The sequence below is a fragment of the Microcebus murinus genome, chromosome 25 (assembly GCF_040939455.1).
Source record: "Microcebus murinus isolate Inina chromosome 25, M.murinus_Inina_mat1.0, whole genome shotgun sequence".
NCBI classification, from domain to species: Eukaryota; Metazoa; Chordata; class Mammalia; order Primates; family Cheirogaleidae; genus Microcebus; species Microcebus murinus.
Window position 1 is genome coordinate 13,265,366 of NC_134128.1, and position 20,223 is coordinate 13,285,588.

General features: G+C 35.4%; 1 protein-coding gene across 5 annotated transcripts in view; it reads left to right on the plus strand.

The window, feature by feature from the left end:
* Positions 1-19,799, plus strand: part of MINDY3 (MINDY lysine 48 deubiquitinase 3) — a 71,743-nt gene extending 51,944 nt beyond the window's left edge. For 4 of the 5 annotated variants that reach the window (XM_012737958.2, XM_012737959.2, XM_075997561.1 and 1 more), the window contains 5 exons: positions 3,403-3,475; positions 9,784-9,856; positions 12,475-12,562; positions 16,096-16,167; positions 18,882-19,799. In XM_012737958.2, the coding sequence (XP_012593412.1) occupies positions 3,403-3,475; positions 9,784-9,856; positions 12,475-12,562; positions 16,096-16,167; positions 18,882-19,031 (456 nt within the window). In that variant the 3' untranslated portion in view covers positions 19,032-19,799. Of the gene's footprint in view, positions 1-3,402; positions 3,476-9,783; positions 9,857-12,474; positions 12,563-16,095; positions 16,168-18,881 lie in introns of those variants that run through there. The other variant, XM_075997560.1, reaches the window with a different exon arrangement.
* Positions 19,800-20,223: the final 424 nt, after the last annotated feature.

A 20,223-nucleotide genomic window follows, 5' to 3' on the forward strand; every position in this document is an offset into this window, starting at 1 on the left:
TTTCCACAAAACAGTCGGGTTAGCCTCTCTCTTCCTGCCTTAAACCCTGATGCTTGCTTCTGTTCCTTATTGTCATTTTTGGCTTTTTTTTTTTTTTTTTTTTGCCAGAATAGGGCACTTTTATCTGCATTAAAAACCTGTTCAGGCAGATGTCCTTTCTTCTCAGTGATTATTCTTAATGGCGTCTGGGAAGTTTGCTGCCTCTTGGTCATCAGAAGTTGGTTCTCCTGTTAGCTTGATATTTTTTAAGCCAAATGTCTTCCAGAAAGTATCCAACCATTCTTTTCTGGTGTTAAATTCTCCAGCTTTATTCTTTCACCTTCCTTTTGTCTAAGGTTTCATGTAATGACTTCATATTTTCTTGAATCAAATTAGGGTCTAAAGGTATGCCTTTCTTATAGCAATCATGCACCGACATAAAAGTTGCATTTTCAGTATGAGATAAAAAGGTATTTTGCAAAAAGTGCAAGGTTTTCATGGCTGCTGGGCTAGCTACAGCAATAGCTTCGTGAATTCCCTTTTCTTTTTTTGACAGTGGTCCTAACGCTGGATTCATTTGCGGTGGACCTCAGTCTAAGATACATACCAAGCAATTCAATTTTTTCTTGCAATGTCATGATGTTTCTTTGCTTCTTGAGAGCACTGCTAGTGTCACTATTGACACTTCATGTGGTTCCCATGGTGTGGTGTTGTGTAATTGCACTAAACGTGATAAATATGTGAGAACGATGAGAGATCACTTTTTACCATGATATGCAATTGACTAGAGAGACAAACTCGTCACGTGGAGATAGTTAGCATCACATGGTGTTTTAAGCAGTTATGTGTGACACTTGAGCTCCCTGCATTGGCCTCAGGTGGCTACAAAGTTTTATGCAGTTATGATTTAATACTGCCTATTTACATTTGCTGACATTCCTCTTTCTGTGAATGGCACCATGTATGGTCTCCAAGTATGTGTAAGTTGTGGAAAATTTAATTTTTTATAATAGGTTTATGGATATTTTATGGTAGTAAATGATAAAATAGACTAGTATCTATGTATATTTTATGCATGCATGGTATACTTAGCTTTTTCTTAATTTTTTTTTATATTTCTAGGCTGTATAGTTTGCAAGTTTTTTAAAAATTGTCACAAATTTCCAAAAGATTTTTAATGTATTTATTGGGAAAAATCAGTATGAGTGGACATGTGTGCTTCAGACTCATGTTGGTCAAAGGTCAGCCGTACTCCATTCTTTCTTTTTCGAACTAATCTCTTTTCATCTTTTCTATATTTTACCTGGCAGGTTCTCCAGGCCTAATTTCATCTAATGCTTATATTTTATTTCTAATAGCCTATAGGAGCTTATAGTGGGCAAATAATGTTAATGTTTGGAACATTATAAAGATAACTCTATGTGTTCTACTTAGATGTTTAACCATTAACTCTAAAAGTCAAACTCATTCTCCTGTCAAAGCTGATTTCCCTATCTAACTATTCCTATTCTCTCAAAGTTCTCAGTCCTATTCAACGTTTTCAGTTTCTTCAAATGCTATGAATTCACACCTGCCATGATTCTTGGTTCCTTGTAGCTAGAATTCCCTACCCTCTTTTCTATTTCTAATGATAGGCAAAGTATCTCTTTGTAAAACCTACAAAGGTGATTAAGGTGTCTTTACACCCCCCAGATATATATCAAAAAGAAGATACGTTTAATGTTAGAGCATTTAGGGGGAAAAAAATGTAATATATTCTCTAAATCATGGGTCAGCAAACTGTGGCCTTCAGACCAAATCAGGCCATCACCTGCTTTTGTAAAGGTAGTTTTGTTGGCACATAGCCATGGTCATTTGTTTTGCTTCTGAGACTATGCGGCCTGTAAAACCTAAAATATTTGCTCTATGGCCCATTATAGAAAAAAGTTTTCCAGCCCCTGTGCTAAATTAACAAATGGCAAACTAGAATACAGCAGGGCTTTTGCCTAAGCTTCAACTGGTCTTTCTGTAGCAGGCAAGCATGGATAACCTATTCAAACACAAATAGCACATTTTCTGAAGCTTTAATTTTTATATGTATTTATAACAACAGGCAAGAGATATGCGGTGCACTTTTCATTAAGGTTTTCTTTAATTCGTTTCTAAGTTAGCATAGATTTTTGTTTTGTTTTTATGTAACACTTGGAACGTAGAGACAAAGCATCAGGGTAGTTTGTTTTAAATTCATTTTGTGCTCCTGCATTGTCTGAAGTTTTTAATGCCAGAGAATTTGATGCAAACCACCTCTGTGGCTAGAAACTGGAATCTTCCTTGCTTCTCTCAACTTTATAAACAGTGGCAATTGCCTAAAACTTTACTTTGAAGGAATATTAAAGTAATGCTTCAATTATATTCTCCACCTCCAAAACCAATCTGATATTATTACCTTCCCCTCTCTTTATTTAGATCATAGTTTTAAGTCATACTTAGAAATTCTAATTATCTTAATTAGAAATTCTAATATCTTAAACTCATTCTAAACTTTTCCTCATCCCTTATAAATGAAATAGCATTTTAGATTTTATTTAAAACATTTACACCCTACAACTAAGAAAGGATTTGAGATGGTAGGAAGGAATACTTGGAAACCTGTTCTCTGAGAAGGTTAGAGTGAACACAATTACAGGCAAAGACAATTATAGGTAAAAGCTATGACCAGAAATAAACAACAGGAACCTAAATCTTGGATTCATGTGGGTCAAATAGTTGAATTACATAATGACTTAGATACGTGGAATAAAGCTTTGTAAAGAGTCAAAGATTTTTCCTGTAATAAAGAAATGAGTCATGATAAAGAATTGTTTTATGGGGAAAAGAAATTTCTGCCTATAAGGTGTTACCTTCAAGTTAAGAAAAATTAAAAATCTGGATATGTAGAATTTGATCTTTGGCAAGGTATTACCATAACATGCTTACAAAAGTAATTCATTTCAAATGTATTACTATGTAATTGTATTATTTTCTATAATCTCTGGATTTTATTTTTGAATATTTGAAAACTACAGCGTATTTCAAATTATATTTCTTATATGTTTATTTCATATTATGGTCCACATAAGTCATTAGGTTTTGTAGATTGCATTTTTATAGTAATTACTTGTATAGTATTAGATTTTTCAAGTATTTTGTGTGTTTCTATAAAGCTTTATATGTAGTTCTCACAACAGTTTTCTGTGTGGTTGAAGTATTAGTCTTTTTTCACATGTAAAATTAAGACCCAGAGAGTTTGTAACTTAATCTAGTCAGACACCTATGATGCAAATGTAACTCAAAAGCCTTTTGACACCAGATGTCATATCTTCACCCTCCCCTAGTATTTGCTTTATTTGTAATGTATTCTATCATATTGTAGCTGATTGACAGCACACTTTTTAATCTTTTCAGGATATGGCTTTAGTTGCCCCTGAAGCTCCTTCGGAACAAGCCAGGAGAGTTTTTCAAACCTATGACCCAGAAGGTAAAAGATTTTATTAATATCAACTCTGTTTTATATCTTTACGTCTTTGGAATATATTGACACTTATTTTATTCAGAAGATTTACTGGGTTATTGAGTGAAACACATGTTGTGTTTCTTGAAAATTTTAAAAGGTTGAACACAGGAACAAATGAGGTAACACACGAGTGCTCCACAAGTTCTGTCATGGTAAAAGGCTTCTATGTTTCTCGGAGAACTGAAGTCGTAGCTACTTGAATCTAGACCTGATATTCAGTGTCAAACGGGGAAATAACCATCTTCTGAACAAGCTCTTTGTAAAATAAGCCCAGGTTTTCCAGGATATTTCCATATAATTGATTGTGCCAGGATAAAGATTTTGGAAAATACCATCTTTATCATTCTCTTTTGAGCTTGTGCTTAGCTATTCTACATAACAAAGTATAGTTTTGAGAAGTTCACATAGATATCATTAAAATGTCCACTGTGGGCCCAAGTCACACCTGTAATTTTAGCTCTTTGGGACTCCAAGGCAGGAGGAGTATCTGAGGCCAGGAGTTCAAGACCAGCCTGGGCAAGATAATGAAAGCTTGTCTCCACAAAAAATAGAAAAATTAGCTGGGCATGGTGGCATGTGCCTGTAATCCCAGCTCCTTGGGAGGCCGAAGCTGGAGAATCACTTAAGCTTAGGAGTTTGAGGTTATAGTCAACTCTGATGATGCCACTGCACTCTAGCCTAGGTGACAGAGCAAGACCCCATCTCTATTTTTGGATACAAAAAGGAAAAATGTTCATTGTGTCTCTGTCACCTGGGTTGATTTGATCACCTTTATGTTTATGAACTTGAGTAACAGGACTATTACAGCCAACTGAGACTTTGCATGTATAACATTAAAATTAAGTAATGCCTTAAGTTCCATTGTAAATTACCAGGTAGAAACCCAAGTTGTTCTATCAGTGAAGTTCTTGTGGACTCTTGAATAGATTAAATTATCTTTATGAGTATACTTTCTTCTGTCTTGAAACTTTTTTACTTTTAGGGAGCTGCTCTTTTCCTCTGAAAATTTGAGTCATGCGAATTCTAAGAATATATTTTTTCTCATGCTACTTCTAGCAGTATAACTGTAGGCTACTTTTAGGTCTATAAATCTATTTTCTTAGCTATCCAACAAGAACAACTGCACACATTTCTTAGATTATGAGTATTAAGTCAATGTCGTGGAAAGCACCTGCTCAGTGGTATTTTATAATGTAAGTACTTTATAAATCTGAGTTCCCTTATCTTTACACCTCAAGTTAATTGTTGCTCTAATTGGTGTGTGGACTTTGGGTTACCTTCTTTCCTTCTTCCATTATGTTTCTTTAACTTGAGAAACATAAAAGGTTTTTCCTCCTAGAATTCATAATCTTCTAAACTTTGTAATGTTGTATTCTAAATCTTTAGATAAGGAAGTGGAAGATCTTTCGATGCCTTTGGTTTAAAAAAAAAAAAGAAAATTACAAATAGATAAGAAAAAGAGCTTTACAACTTTACATTTCTTCACCACTGAATGAAGTTAGCCTTAGTGAATCAACAACTTTAACTGGAATCATTGCTATGTGTAGCACATTGAATTGTGCAATGGAAGGTGACCACATATAATCATTCTCTTGCTGCTTTGAATCCTTTAATGGAAAATATAGGAAATCAATAGATCATTTCTATTCCTAGATATGTTTAATATGTTTTGAGCTAAGGATCAAACTGAACCAAAGCGGGTTTTTAGAAACAATAACAAGTGAATATGAAAATAAAATTGATGTAAAATATACAAGATTCAAGGAAATGTGATTAAAGTGAAATTAGTCATGACTTGAGGGAAATATCGTATTGGCACGTGGATACAAAAAGAAAAAGGGATAAATCTATGAATATAGGTAGGTGATAGCAATTTATATATGAGGAAAAGCCAGCAAATATTTGGCTTGAATAGAAAAAGAATACAAGAAAAGATAATGAGGTAGAATTTACTAAAGAGAAGTGAAGTAAGGGGTTATTGGAATACCTAAGGAAATTAATGATAAAAGCATATTTATATTTTAAAGAAATATATTTCAGAGAATGAGTTGAGCAATTTTGTATTCTTAAAGATTAAGACATGTTTTGTTTTCTGCCATCTTTAACCCTTTTTTAAGATGCTTTCCTTGTTATATACCTCACATTACAATGAAGAGTACCACTTCACAGTGATGCACACACACATATTTTGGGGGGACACGTTTGTGCCCATACTGATATTAATTACACTGTTAAGAGATTAGTTCCCTGTAGAATGGACTAGAGAATGAAGTATGGCATGATGGATAAACTTGGCATCTACCCAGAGTTTCCAGTCAGGTCTTTGTAGTGCTGGTTTATGTTTGATTTGAAGCGACTGTTGTACCTTCATCCCAATGTCAGGACTGCAGAACATTCCAACATCAAACATACATCTTTTGTGAAATCTGCTTTTTCAGATACCCCATGTTTGTTACATTGGTGAAAATTTTATGAGTTTTTAAATTTACAGGGTACAAACATTTTGGTTACATGAATTACTTCTGCACAGTTTGAATCAAAGTTATAAGCATGTCTGATGAAAATTTTAGAACCAAAATTAAAATTGTGAGTGAATTAGATTCTTGGGAAAGGAAACACACAAGGAGAGGATCAGATCTTAAGGGGTAATAACTGTAAATGAGTGAAGGCATCAAGACATGCCTTCAGAGCACAAGTAAGAGATGTGAACTTTAAAAAGGTAATGCTACAAGGCTGGGTAAAAAAATTCCGTCAATAATGCAAAGATACTAAAAAAAGTTGTTTAAAGTAAGAGACAGTTGTTACAAGTAATAGATCTGTTTGCTTTTTGCAAAATTTTTATATCACTATTAGGTAGCAGGCTTGTACAGTGTGTTTTCTTTTACCAGTTTATCAGGGAAAAGTAGAATTTCTTATATTACCCACACTAAAACATAATTTATAATCCTTGGCTATTCTTCAAAATGGAGTCAAGAGAGATTCATATAAAAATAAATTTTCTGTGTTTCTAGTACAGAAAGAAAATTATTGACTAAACAAAATGTTTATCATCTACAAAATGTTATGTGTGACAGCTTAGCAAGACTATAAAACTGAATTATTAAACAGATTAAAAATTTTTCATTTTTAGTCTTTCCAGTCATTTACAAACTAATGTGCTAATCTAGTAATTTGTTGTTCCCCCCCCCAAAAAAATTAGTATGCTTTTGTTTCAAGATGTAAGTGAATCAAGCCTTAATATACTAACAGTTCTTACAAGCATCTGTGGAGTTCCAGTTGCCATTTAGCAGAGGCTGGTTTGGGGACAATTATCCTTTGTCGCCCTCCTTAGAATACTCGTAGAGCAATTGACCTGGAGGCAAGCCAAATGAAAGAGTTCAAGTTCTTGTTCCCACAAGTATTTTTGTTTCTTTATCTCACTCTCCAAGTATCTGACAGTTAGGTAGACTTGTACTGTTATCAATATGCTTCAGGCACACTGTGAATTAAATGGACTTTTGCAGGCTAATCACCATTTACAGAATTACCTCTATAAGACCACATCTTCTAAACAAGAGAGTTAGTATTGATCTTTTGGGCCATAAATTTGGTTTATAAGTGGGGACCTGTTTAACAATGTTTAGCATTTGCACGAAAGGGTGAAATTTATAAAGCTCTTTAACTCCATGATCTCATTAAAACCTTATCATAAACTTAGGATATAGGTAGGATTATCATCATGGTTTTGTTCTTAAGAAAACCAAGTTTGTGATGGTTTGAGTCACTTCGGCAGAGCCACATACCTGACTGTAAGAACGAAGAGTAGATTCTAGCTGTTTAGTAGGAGATAAAGCAGTATTTCCCCCTCTCTACTACAACTATCTTTTTGAAAAGCTAAAGTCGTACAGAGGTACTTTTTAACCTAAGTTTCCATAGAACTGTTGCTCATAATTTAGTGGTTTGAGGATTGGATATTGATTCTTTTTCTAGCTGAGCAATTAGAATAATCTCCATGTCAGATTCTTTAAAGGCTCCATATTTTACAAAGTAAGGTCAAAAAATATGTTTTTGAACTGTTAATTTCTCATTTGGAATATTACCAAAATCTTAATTTCAGCAGGACCTTGATATATCACCTCTAATTACTTGCCTCAGTTTAATGAGAAATCCCAAATTCAGAAATGGAAATAAACACTATATGGGTGCTTAGAGCCTAAAGAGAATCGGCTATCAGGCCTATGCAAAGTGTTTCACGTGGGTTTTACATAAAGTCCATAATTTACTTTTTTGCATCTCTTTTGTGGAAAACATCTGGATGTGTGCTTTGTATTTGGGTACATGCTTTATCAGTCTGTTTTAAAATAATGATAAAAAGAATAGGAATGGAGGTAGTTTGATCAATGTGATCAAAGACACTAGACAACAGAGGAATTGCGTAGTGTCTGCAAATCCTGGAAAATGGCTCCATCTCTGTTACCCCTCCCTAACAGTGTGATATTGGGCAACTTCCTGACCTTAGTTTTCTCAGTTGTGAAATGGGCTTAATATACTTATGAATATCTGTGTTTGAGTTATAAATCTCATAGGGACCTTAAACATGTTTTGGAATGTTTAAGCTTGAGGGTAATTATATGTAAGTTAAGCATGGTGTCAAGGTTACTTTGTGTCTTTATACAACCAATTACCTCTTTCCAGGGGTGGGCGCTAGATTGCAGGTTATGGTTTCTGAGGCCAAGCTGCCAGCCTTTACAAAATACATGCCATCCAATACTCCTGAAGAACATTATGCAGAGGTTAAACATCCCTAATCCAAAAATGTGAAATCCTCCCAAACTGTTTGAGTGCCAACGTGATACTCAAAGGAAATACTCATGGAGCATTGGAGTATTCCAGATTTTGGGTGCTCAACCGGTCTGTCTGCAAGTATCCCAAAATCTTTTAAAACCTGAAATCCAAAACACTTCTGGTCCCAAGCATTTTGGATAAGGGAGACCACCCTGTGATATAAAGTGGATATTCACGAGAGCCCATAAACACAGAAACCTATCCAGATAATTGTTCCTGTCTGCTGATGGCTGTGTAAAGCATTTCTCATAATTAGAGGTTCTGAGCTTTTAGCGGTGACCTAAATAAGCAAAATAAATTTTCTCTACCTTTCAGATTCAAAGCTAAGCTAACAGAGCTTGAGTATTTTTACAAGTGCCTTCAACAAGGTCTTTATTCTTTATCCCTCAAATTATTGGTAATTTGACAAATTAGAATTATTTTAACCCCTTACTTTGAAAAATAGTACATTTTTTATTATCCCAAATGATTCGTAGCCTTCTAGTCAAGGCCAGTGTGTCTTCAAACGGGTAAATAGCTTATGAGGCTTAAGGAGAGACCTTTCTGATAGAGACAGTGCACAACCCCATATACTGAAAGAGCAAGTGCACACTGTACTCGGTAGTTTGATTACAGGAGCAGGGCTTTTAGACATCTTGTTCTCCATGGCAGGATTTTTATTTTTTAATCATCTAATCTCTGAAAAAGACATTGTGTTGGAAGCTGATTGAAGCTGAGACAATCTTCAGGAATGAGTAAACGAATAGGGGAACTTGGGCACTGCACATTTAAGGGAACAAACAAGTTGCTTGTTTAAAACTATTATTCAGAGTTTGGACCATTTGCCAATGCTTTTTCCTCATCAGCTCACAAAGAAAAATACAAATATTTTCCATAAAATACTCATCATTAAGATGGACTTTGCATTTCAACTTTGAATTTTTTTTCCATTGCTTCTGTGGCTTTTCTTTAAATTGCCAAGTGTGTTATGAGATGTCTTTCCTTGCTCTTATATTGTCAGTTATCTAAATAACATTGTGACAAAAGGAGGAATTTGTTGGTAAAGAATTCTTTTAATTGGAGTTTTTAATGGGAATGTAAAGCTTCAGTGTGTTTATCGAAATGATAAACATTCATTGATTACTGAATGATTATAATTTTAAATAGAAAAATCCTTTTACTCATTTAAATTTGTGATAAAATTTGACTAACTTTCATGAGGGTTCTCAGGGTATGGTTAGTATTTTTATTTGAAATTAACCGTGAAAATAAATCTTTGCCTGTGTGCCCCAAAAAACTAATATCAGAGTATATCTGATAATAATAGGCATTGTGCCTAAAATAAACTTAATATACTGTTCCTTAATTCTTTGTGTATTTTCTATGTGATTTTTCCTGGAATCTTAGCAACAATAGCATTTCTTGAAGTAAATTCTTATTTCAAGTTTTTTCTGATTTTTTCACCCCAGATAATGGATTCATACCCGATTCACTTCTGGAAGACGTGATGAAAGCGTTGGACCTTGTTTCAGATCCTGAATAGTGAGTTACATCGGAAGTGTTATTTAACCAACTCGAAAAGATTCCATTAAATTTAAGACATACTGTACATTTTTGCCTTTTTAAATCTAAATCTGCATATACAAAGCATAGCAATTTATATGAAGCGAAGATGTAGGAAGAAGTCAGACTACTCCAATATTATAGCAGAGAGTTGACATATGTAAAATGAGCTTCCTTTCCCACCCCGCACTTACTGTATTGCTTTTTTTAAAAACGGTACAAATATGTCTTTTTCTATAAACTGTAAATATGACTTTTCCATGTATCTTTAGTAGCTTCAGTTAAAGTAATGACAGTTCTGCATAATGTATTCTTAGTTGTCCTGCTTAAATAACCAGCAGGCCTCTGACATTTCATTTTTATTTAAAAGATCATCATGAAACATTTCTAAATGATTAAATCGACTGATCTGAAACCTTTGTGAGTAACTGCAATATGTTGCAGAATATGATTCTTCAGTATTGCCTTAGTCTCTTGTCATCGTCTTCTTTCTCAGTTATGTTTTATACATTGTTACATCTGTAACTTCATTCATAGATTTCAGATCTTTAGTTATTATCCATGAGAAAATAACTCTCTTGTGAAGTAAATACACATGTATTGAACACATAGGGAAATAAGATCACCTAGGATGTATATTAATTTTTTTATGTACAACTTTTTTTCTGACAATAAAAAACTTTAGCTTATAAAAGAAAATGAAAGGGTTTAGGAAAAACAGCGTGGAACATTGGTAAACATAGTTGGTAGAACTTGGTCCTATTGTGTTCTCAGGTAAGTTCAGGCATGCTTTCTCTGAAAGTATATAACACATATATAAACATTTATAAACTCATATCTGATTTAGTGTGTCTCAATCTTAGCACATAGAGCTTGGATTTCATCCATTCTTATTTTCAACTTAGAGGATAAATTAAGAGTTGAATTGCTCTAATAATAGGAGTAATTACTATATTTCCTCTAGACTTATTTCCAAATAGAGACTATCTTTTTTATACTGCTCTAATTTATAAGAGAAATTTGAACTCAAGTAATTTTGGTTACTGATGATTCTTAGGAAAGAAGAAAAAGTTAAGGTTTTTTTTTTTTTAACTTTTACATATCTACCTATGTTTTCTATTTCATCAGAGTAAATAGCATACCTTGAATTATCAAGTTGATGCAATGGATTCAGTTAGGTTGTTTTTCTAGAACTAGTGGAAAGATTGGACTGAGTTTGGCCTATTCACATTTATAGTATGTGATGGCCCATAGCCTAACGTGGCTATACTAAGGACTAACTAAATTAAATGTTAAATATAATATGACCTTGCCTTCATTTATTTCATGTCATAATCTTCTGGCTTTACTCAGACCCATTAGGTTGTCATATCCTTTGTGTGGTGTACTTTACTCTTAAAGTACAGTAGAGATATATCCTGGCTGTAGAATTAATGATAGTACTGGCCCTGGAAGATCCTTAGATGGGCCTATGGCTATGTGTCACTTAGTATGATGCAGCCTGCGCCAGGGATTTCCAGGAGACTAGGCTACTTCAGCACACATGCAACTTTCATAAACCTTAAAGTTTACCCTTACAAGAATAGCTTACACTCCTTTTATGAAAGGCACGCCTGGGAGCTGACCCAGACTGAATACAGTTGTAAGAACGGGATGGGGCAGATTCTCCACACTCTAAGCCAGTGTCTTGACTCATCTTTGATATGAATTTGTAAGGGGAGAAGTCACTCCTGGTGAAATTTAGTTAACTAGGACTATCTGAAACCCCCAAATGCAACACTTTGCGTATTATATAAGATATATGTAACTCGACGTTTATAGTGTAAGATAACATGGAGAGTAAAACTTTTCTGAAGACCATTTTCATTTTTAAACCCTTCAAACGGCAGTGTACTTTTCTTTGCCTCCTTTCTAGCCACACCTAGCAACACCTATCCACCAAGCTTTGATACACCTAAATGGTAAGGGCTGTGCAAAGCACTATTCACTGTAGGTTGCTGCTGGACCAATGAAGTACATACCATTTACTATCTGCTATAATTTGGCTCTCTGAGAATTACCTTGCCTCTTAACCTTCAGGCTACCTTACCTAAGAATTTTAAGCCTCTATCTTATGCGTAGTTCTTGAAAGTAAGCTTTTTAAGAGTCAAAAACGATTATCTGATGCACCACTGCCTTTTGATACTATTTATTTTTCTAATTGGGCTTAATTAAACATTTTCTGTAGTTAAAGCCAGGCATACCTATGTGAAGCAAACAGAATTTGCCTTTGGGAGGTTATAAGCCTGAGTTTATAAGCCTTGGTTTTTAAATTGCTTTACCTAATAAGGAACAATATTCCAAAGTCGTCGTCATAATTTAAATTTTAAATAGTAACAGATTACTCTAGTTTAAAAATAACTAAGTTTTGGCAAATTAGATGTCATTCCTGTGTATTTGTCATTAAGGTTCTAAAAAGAACACTCTTAGGATTTTTGGCAGTCGAATGTGTTATAGTACCAGTCAGTAATTTAATCATGAAAGAAGAAAAATAAGCTTTTTTTTTTCCTTTGGTATCCACTGCTTTTCTTTTTTTTTTTTTTTTCTTCTCCCCATAGTATAAATCTCATGAAGAATAAATTAGATCCAGAAGGATTAGGAATCATATTATTGGGTCCATTTCTTCAAGAATTTTTTCCTGATCAGGTAACATAGTTGAGGAAATATATTTACTGTTTTGTTCTATTGGGATGATCACCTGTGATTGTGTCAGCATTTTTTTCCTACTCCTTTAAAATGTCCTAACATGCAGGTATGAGACTGAGCAAGCACTATTCTGTAGAGACCTTCCCATACAGAGAGGACAGAAGGGTGTGTGTGTTCCGATGTAGTCTCATGCAGCGCTTTGCGGGGGAGGGCGGCGGAAGCTAGTGCATACGCCAGGGTTATACGCATGGCGATAAAGAAGGGTACAACTCAGAGGTATGTGGAGGAAAAGTAAAAGATTCTCTTTCTCCACTCCCACCTTCATTTTCCTTCTCTCCAGCAACTACTGTTAATATATGGGTGTGTGTATTTTTTAGAACTGTTTAAATACTTGGAAAGAATGTAAAGGTCTCTGTAGGTAGTAGGCCTGACTGCCAGGAGAACTTCAGTTGAGTGGAGCTTAGTTATTAGGAATCCACATTAGTCTCAATAGTTCTGAGTTATGTCTACGTCATTGGCAAGACAGCACCTGTCTTGTGTTTGTTTCTTATCTAATCCATGAAGGATTTTACCACTAAATCAACTTGTTTAGCTATATCATATCGTGGTCATTTTATCAGATACCGGTATAGTTTAAATTGAAGTTCATTCTTTCAAAAGAAATGCCATTTTCTATGCTACCTCTATTATAATTTAAAATTAAAGATGTAACTATTAATTCAAGGTCTCCAATTATCTTTCACAAAATAGACAGTGTTATTGGCATCCAATGTTGGCTACTGAAAAAGGAACCCTTATTTTCTAAACCTGTATCTCTTTGTGGCAGTTATTGTGAATTAAGGAAGTGAGTAAGGTTAAAATCCAAAAAGGACCTAAGGATGTGACAACATAGGCTACTGGACTTTTTAAAACTTTGGCAAATGCTTCATAAAAAAAATATTAAAAAGACTCAATTAGATACGATATCTAATTTTATTTACGTTCCAAGTAAGGTTTTTTTGAGAGTTCATGTTTGGAATCTAATGTTTTTGATATCTTGATAAATGTTTAATAAATTACAGCACTGTAAACCAAGGGTCCTCAAACTACGGCCTGCTGAGGACATTTATCTGGCCCGCCGCTGCCTGTCCTGCTTAGCAGCAAACTCATCCCAAGCCCACAGTGCGCCGCACTCTCCAACAGCCCGAGGGACAGTGAACTGGCCCCTGTTTAAAAAGTTTAAGGACCCCTGCGTAAATTTATGAGGCAGGATTTTCCTTAAGTTTGCTGTCTAAACATTTGATAGAGATTGATTTTCTAGTTATGAACATAACAAAAAGATATTCCTGCTTGTTTTTAACTTAATTTGGGGAAGATTTTGAAAAATGCATGGGAAATATATATATCTTATATTTACTTATATGTTACTTATGACAACTCATTATAGTTTAAAGAATTAGTATTTTAATTGTAGTATTCCTTTAGGTAGTAAGAGGGTTTCAGTCACCTTCTCTTTTCCATTTGGTTGTACTATTTGTTCCATCATTTCTTGCTATTCTGAACAAACTCTCAGTGCCTCTGTCCTCAGCCAAAGCACGTGATCCTGCTCCTAGTTACCTCTAGAGCCAAGTCTCAGGTCCCTCCCCAGACCTTTGGCCTCTGTCCGGATCACCTGTGCGGCTGATCGATGCACCTCACTCCCAAAGTTGGAGAGCAGCTGCCTTTAGAGGAAGACTTGTCACCTTCCCAGGTCTTCCCATCCTGTAAGAGCTTGGGCTGCCTCTGTGTCACAGCTCTTTTTTGGTTGTGGCCCACACCACTAATGTCCTCTTTCTCTGTAATCACAAAATGCATGGTGACTCACTCACTCACTTTTTCCATTAATCATATACTATTTTGTACCCAATAACTCAGTAAAGTTGCAAAACTGGTATGAGAAAGACAGCCAGGAAAATGTTTATCTAACATTAGCAATCTTTATCAATGCTGCAGTTCCCTCAGGTTAGAGCCTGATGCAGGGCAAAAAAAGTGGAAAACATTGGTAAGATTTTCAAGGCACTTTGTTTATAGTAAGAGTAGCTAAAGCAACTACCAATTATTAAGCATCTACTGTGCACCAGGCACTGTGTACCTTATGAATTATTATTTTCCCCATTCTAGCAGTGAGGTAACTGGATTAGAAAACGTAATTGTTTGTTAGAGTGAGTGGCTTCCTCAAGAGTCCAACCCCAGGATCTAAGTGCTTTACTGCAGTGTTACCCACCTGTTGTTGGTGTTTGTGTACTTTATGCCACTTGATTACTGGAAATAGAGAACATAGTTTATTTTTAGGTTAAACAGTCAAGAGCCCAGTGATTGATTTTTCTAAATAACTTATTGCACTGAGTCACAATTAAGGAAATGAGCACATTATTTTTCTATTTTAGGTGAAATACAAAAAAATTATGAGGAAGGGGAGAGAAGGGCATTTTAGAGAGGAGTTAAAAACCACAAAAGGTCTTTTCATGGGAAAATGAGTGAGTCATATGTTTGTCTAAAAGAGAATTGAGAAAGGTGAATAGTTGGAGATAAAACTGAATTATTTTAGGATTCATGGTTGCAATCACAGAACCCCAGCCTGGATTGGCTTACATGAGAAGAAAAGAGACAAATGGCAAGGAATAGCTCAGAGGAGTTGGAGAAGCAACACCAGGGCAGGGAGGCGGCCCTTGGCCCCAGCGCCTGGAGGAGTCTCTCGACCTCCCATGCTCTCTGCAGTGGCTACATTCTCTCAGCCCAGCTCGCTGCCCTTGGAATAGATTCTAAGGCGGGACTCTGCCCAGCCTGGAGAATCAGCACTGGTGACTCAGCCATAGGCCTGAGGGAAATCACCTGCACCCACACCCCTTCACTGGGGCCATTCTATTCATGGCTTTGAATGCTAGGTTAAGAGGATTGAACTTCATCTTTAGCTAATTGGAAAACAAGGTTTAATCTTTTAGTGATTTATAGAATATCCTTTCTTTATTGAATATTATTAACATCTCCTTGAGCCGCTATAATTATGGGTTTTTCAGTTCTCACAATGCCTTTTTAACTAAAAGCTGACAATATTCCAATATTTTATTGGCTATCTTTTTGGGGTGAAATTGGAATTATAAGTGCATATGTATTTGTGGTCTGAGTAACAGTGATGCTATTGCTCTATTGAGAGGAACAAATTATTTATGAAGAGGAAAAGCAGATTTGGGAAATATTTTTGTTTCAGAAGCTTGCCCTTTAAAAAAGTTAGTGATGGAGCACATAGTTAAAAACCTAAAATAATCTACTGCAGAATACTTTCTGCCGGAAACCCACTTTCCCTACTTTCCTCTATCTTCAGAAGCAATCATTTGAGCTTCAGAACCTTCTGGCAGTTAATTCTACAAATCTAAATGTCTTGTTTTAGTAAATGAGTCCCCAAAGGATAAGGATTTAAAAACTTATATTTTACTTTTGCTTGCTAATTAGAAATTGCCTGATGATACAAAGATATAATTTACAGTTTTAATAGTACTTTATTTTATTTATAATAGGGCTCCAGTGGTCCAGAGTCTTTTACTGTCTACCACTACAATGGATTGAAGCAATCAAATTATAATGAAAAGGTATGAGAATTCACAGTAATTTGTCTTCACCTGGGTGATAAATATGTGAGTACATAACAGTGTTTGATTCCCATACAATTTTCTAGGAGTCTCTGTACGATCACAACACATTTTGGAAGTGGTCCCCTTTTGACTTGACCAATAGATAATACTCAACATTGAATTCTGAAACACTAGTTTCACTGTGACAAATTAACTGCATCTTCATACATATGGTTGCCCTTAGCTATCTCTGTACATGTTTGGAAATCAACATTATAGTTAGTCTAATAAAAACATCACTGATCCATTTAAATGGAGAATGGGATAAAATAGATTAAGAAAAATACTTTATCTTAATACTTCATAAGTAGCATGAAACTTATGTGTGTATCCCCATTTTACAGAGGAGGAAACTGAAGCGCACAGTCAGGAAGAGCGAGAGAAACCTGGCTAGTTGCAAGTTCAGAGCCTGTGCTCTTAACCCACTTCGCTCTGCTCCTTTCCTTGTGATCATTGACAAAAGTACATGGTGATTCACTTCCAGGCAGTCTCACCTGCTTTAAAGCCACGGTTTGGTTTCACCGCTTGCCCCTTTTTGATTACACCTCAGCATGGTGTACACATAGGTCTGTCCTGTTGCATGTAGCCAAGTAAGTCACAGTAGCTGTGGCTAATATTACAAGGAACAGTGCCTCACTTGATCTACCCATGCTGGTTTCGTAAGTGTCTAAATTGAGGATGGCTATAGAAGATAGATCATAATGTAAATTAGTTTTAGTCAGGACAAGTGTAATAGACTTTATATTTTGTTATAAAAGTAAATTTAGTTCCTAAAATCTTTTCACAAGAATATAATTAAGAAAACTCAGATGCTATTTCCTCATGTGTATTAATGAATGCTTCATCTAGCTTTTGAGGTTTTTACATAACTTTGTCATAGGAGGTACTCCATAGGCACTGATTATTCACCTACACTATCCCTGCAAGGTAGGTCAGTCGAATACTATCCATATTTTACAGATGAGGCATCTGAGACAGGGAGGGTAAGTGACTCACCCAGGGTCACACAGCAAGTCATTGGAACTGAGTTCCTGATTCCCAGTCCTGTCCGTAGTATACACAGGCAGTGTGGCCAAGCAGACCAAGTTTTTAAGTCATGCTTGTGACAAGTATCTGACACACTAACATAAAGATCAGAAATCAAAAAGATGAAATATGACACTAGTAGTGTGTAACAGCTCTACAGCATGTGTGTCATTAAGTTATTCAGGAGCTGGACATATAATCAAAGGAACCACAAAAGGAGAATGCTGGCTAGTTGAAGCCACTAGGGGGATAGTGCAACAGCTACTCACATGCTGTGAGTACATGCAGTCCTTTGTAGAAGATAGGATCTATTGTATTAATTGTAAAAGTGGGAGTTATATAAATTTACTATTAATATTAAATCTATTATACTAGAAACCAACTAATATAGTAACCAAAAAAAAAAGGTATGTCTTTAGAGCTTCCTAAAAAACCAAAGTATCTGATCTAGTAATATAAAAATCTATTCCTACCTTTAATGTGCTTTAAAGGCAACTACCATTTAAGGCTAAAAAGTTGTTTCTTTTGGCTCTTTAGTCAAATAGCTTATGGCTTTTATTTTGGAAGAACACAATTACAATCATGTGTATCAGCTAGTGAATGTATAAAAATAATTATACATACCTTAGAAGAAGGCAGTCTGTGTTCCTTTTGAATTGTAAATTATCAGAATTTCTGTAGATACAAAAAAATTCATGACTGAGGAGTGCTTTAATGTCCACAGTGAGCCCTCGTTAATGAATTAAAAGTATTTTGGACATAACAAAACCCTATATGACCATTGCCACTGCATGTAAAGTACCTGGTTACTTTGCTCTATCACCTTTTCTGTTTGAGTTTTGTTTCTGTCCTGACATCCTTTTTAGAGACAGGCGTCAGCCTAGCTCACAGCAACCTCAAACTCCTGGGCTCAAGCGATCCTCCTGCCTCAGCCTCCCGAGTAGCTGGGACTACAGGCATGCACCACCTTGCCCGGCTATTTTTTTCTATATCTATTAGTTGGCCAGTTAATTTCTTTCTATGTACAGTAGAGACACAGGGTCTTGCTCAGGCTGGTTTCGAACTCCTGACCTCGAGCAATCCACCTGCCTCTGCCTCCCAGAGTTCTAGGATTACAGGCATGAGCCACCATGCCTGGCCTCTCCATGATTTTTCATGCTGTACATAGTTTCATGATCTGCAGTCAGAAGTAGTTAATACAATAACTGCCAATTGTTTTCAGCTCTGAAAATTCAATACTCGAAAGTAAAATCTTCCTCAGAACAAACAGCTATTTCTGTGATCGCTTTCCATTGCAGGAGGCAGCATGGGTATCCAATGCTTCACCAGCAAAGCAGGAGGACCTATGCAAATATAATATAGATGGACAATTTAAAACTTCTTTCAAATGGTATATATTATTTGAAAGGTGATCTTTTGTGAGAAACAGTATGTGTTTTATCATTCACATATACTTTTTAAATCATCTTGATTTGTAAAAATCTCCGGGTCAGCTAGCTGTTAAAATTTGTGTTGCCATCTCCTTTACAACTGTATTTTCACATTAATCCGATGTGCTTGCTCATTTCTATCTGTAAAACCTGTTTGCATTCCATATAAGCATTTGCTAACACTGTTGGATGACCTCGCTGGCTTTATTTTAACAGGTTATGTATGTAGAAGGGACTGCAGTTGTTATGGGTTTTGAAGATCCCATGCTACAAACGGATGACACTCCTATTAAACGCTGTCTCCAAACCAAATGGCCCTACATCGAATTACTCTGGACTACAGATCGTTCTCCTTCACTAAACTAATTTGCCTAAGTATTTGTAAGGAAGATCATAATAACAGATGTTAAAGAGGAATTCAAGACTGGCAATTGGCTAAATTAAGCTCAATACTTATATCACTGATTAACTGTAAATAACAATTAAAACACATTTTCAGTGTTTAAGATATGTTTAAATTATTCTAAAGCTTTATGTTAAAGGTTATCCTATTTTAACCCTTTGTGTGAAATTTACTAGCAAAATTAAGCTTTAATCAAAGTTCATCACTTTTGCCATCAGATTAATTGGTCATTTACTTATCAAATTACAAACATAATAGTGCAGCCTTATATATCACATATCAAAGTTTCCATGTCTAAATTTCTACTTTTGAGTTTTATTTCATCCAGGTACATTTTATTGAATGATTCAGGCTTTTAATCTATCAGCGTCCACACTCAAATGCAGAAGAGTTGTTTATTTCTTGTCTGCAGTATCTTGGGCCATTAACTTTTAACTCTGGCATGTTTACAAAATGTAGAACTATAAAGGAACATTATAGGAATGAAGGACATTCACAGATGTCTAGGGGATGTATTTTAATAAAACACTAAGAATCCAATAGTCTTAACACTGTTAACTTCTACTGTATTGCCAAATACACTTTTCCAAATTTGTCCCCACAGCCAGCTTTCTTGTATATTTATAAATGTGCTAAACGCATGAGAACATCTGTTATTACATTAGTATATTGCATTATTTATTATGACCCTAGTTGATGGCCTAAATAAAGACTTTTTTTCTTTAACTCTACCCTGGCATTTTTTTCATATTAGTGGCCCAAACTACACAAATATTCTTTTAAACGTTTCTACCCAGCAATCCTGAAAGCACAGTGTGTAGCAGATGATTAATATACTCACACAGGACCTTGAATAAGAGACCAAACCTTATGCTTACCTAAGAGCTCAGCCAGGCATCAGCATGAGAACGTGGGTGGCAGCTGTCTGGACCAGTGAGCAAAGATGCACATACCTCATCCTGTAGAGAGAGAGAGATTTGCTTTATTCTGATGGATTTTTTTTTTTTAACCAGCAATTTGAAATCAGGATAGCCAGAAATACTTTTCCTTCACTTTTGCAGCAGTTGGTTACTATCCTCTTATGCATTTCAGAACTGAATGTTACCTTCAATAGTATTTCCTGTGTGAATATCTGTTTGGAGTCTTATTTTTATA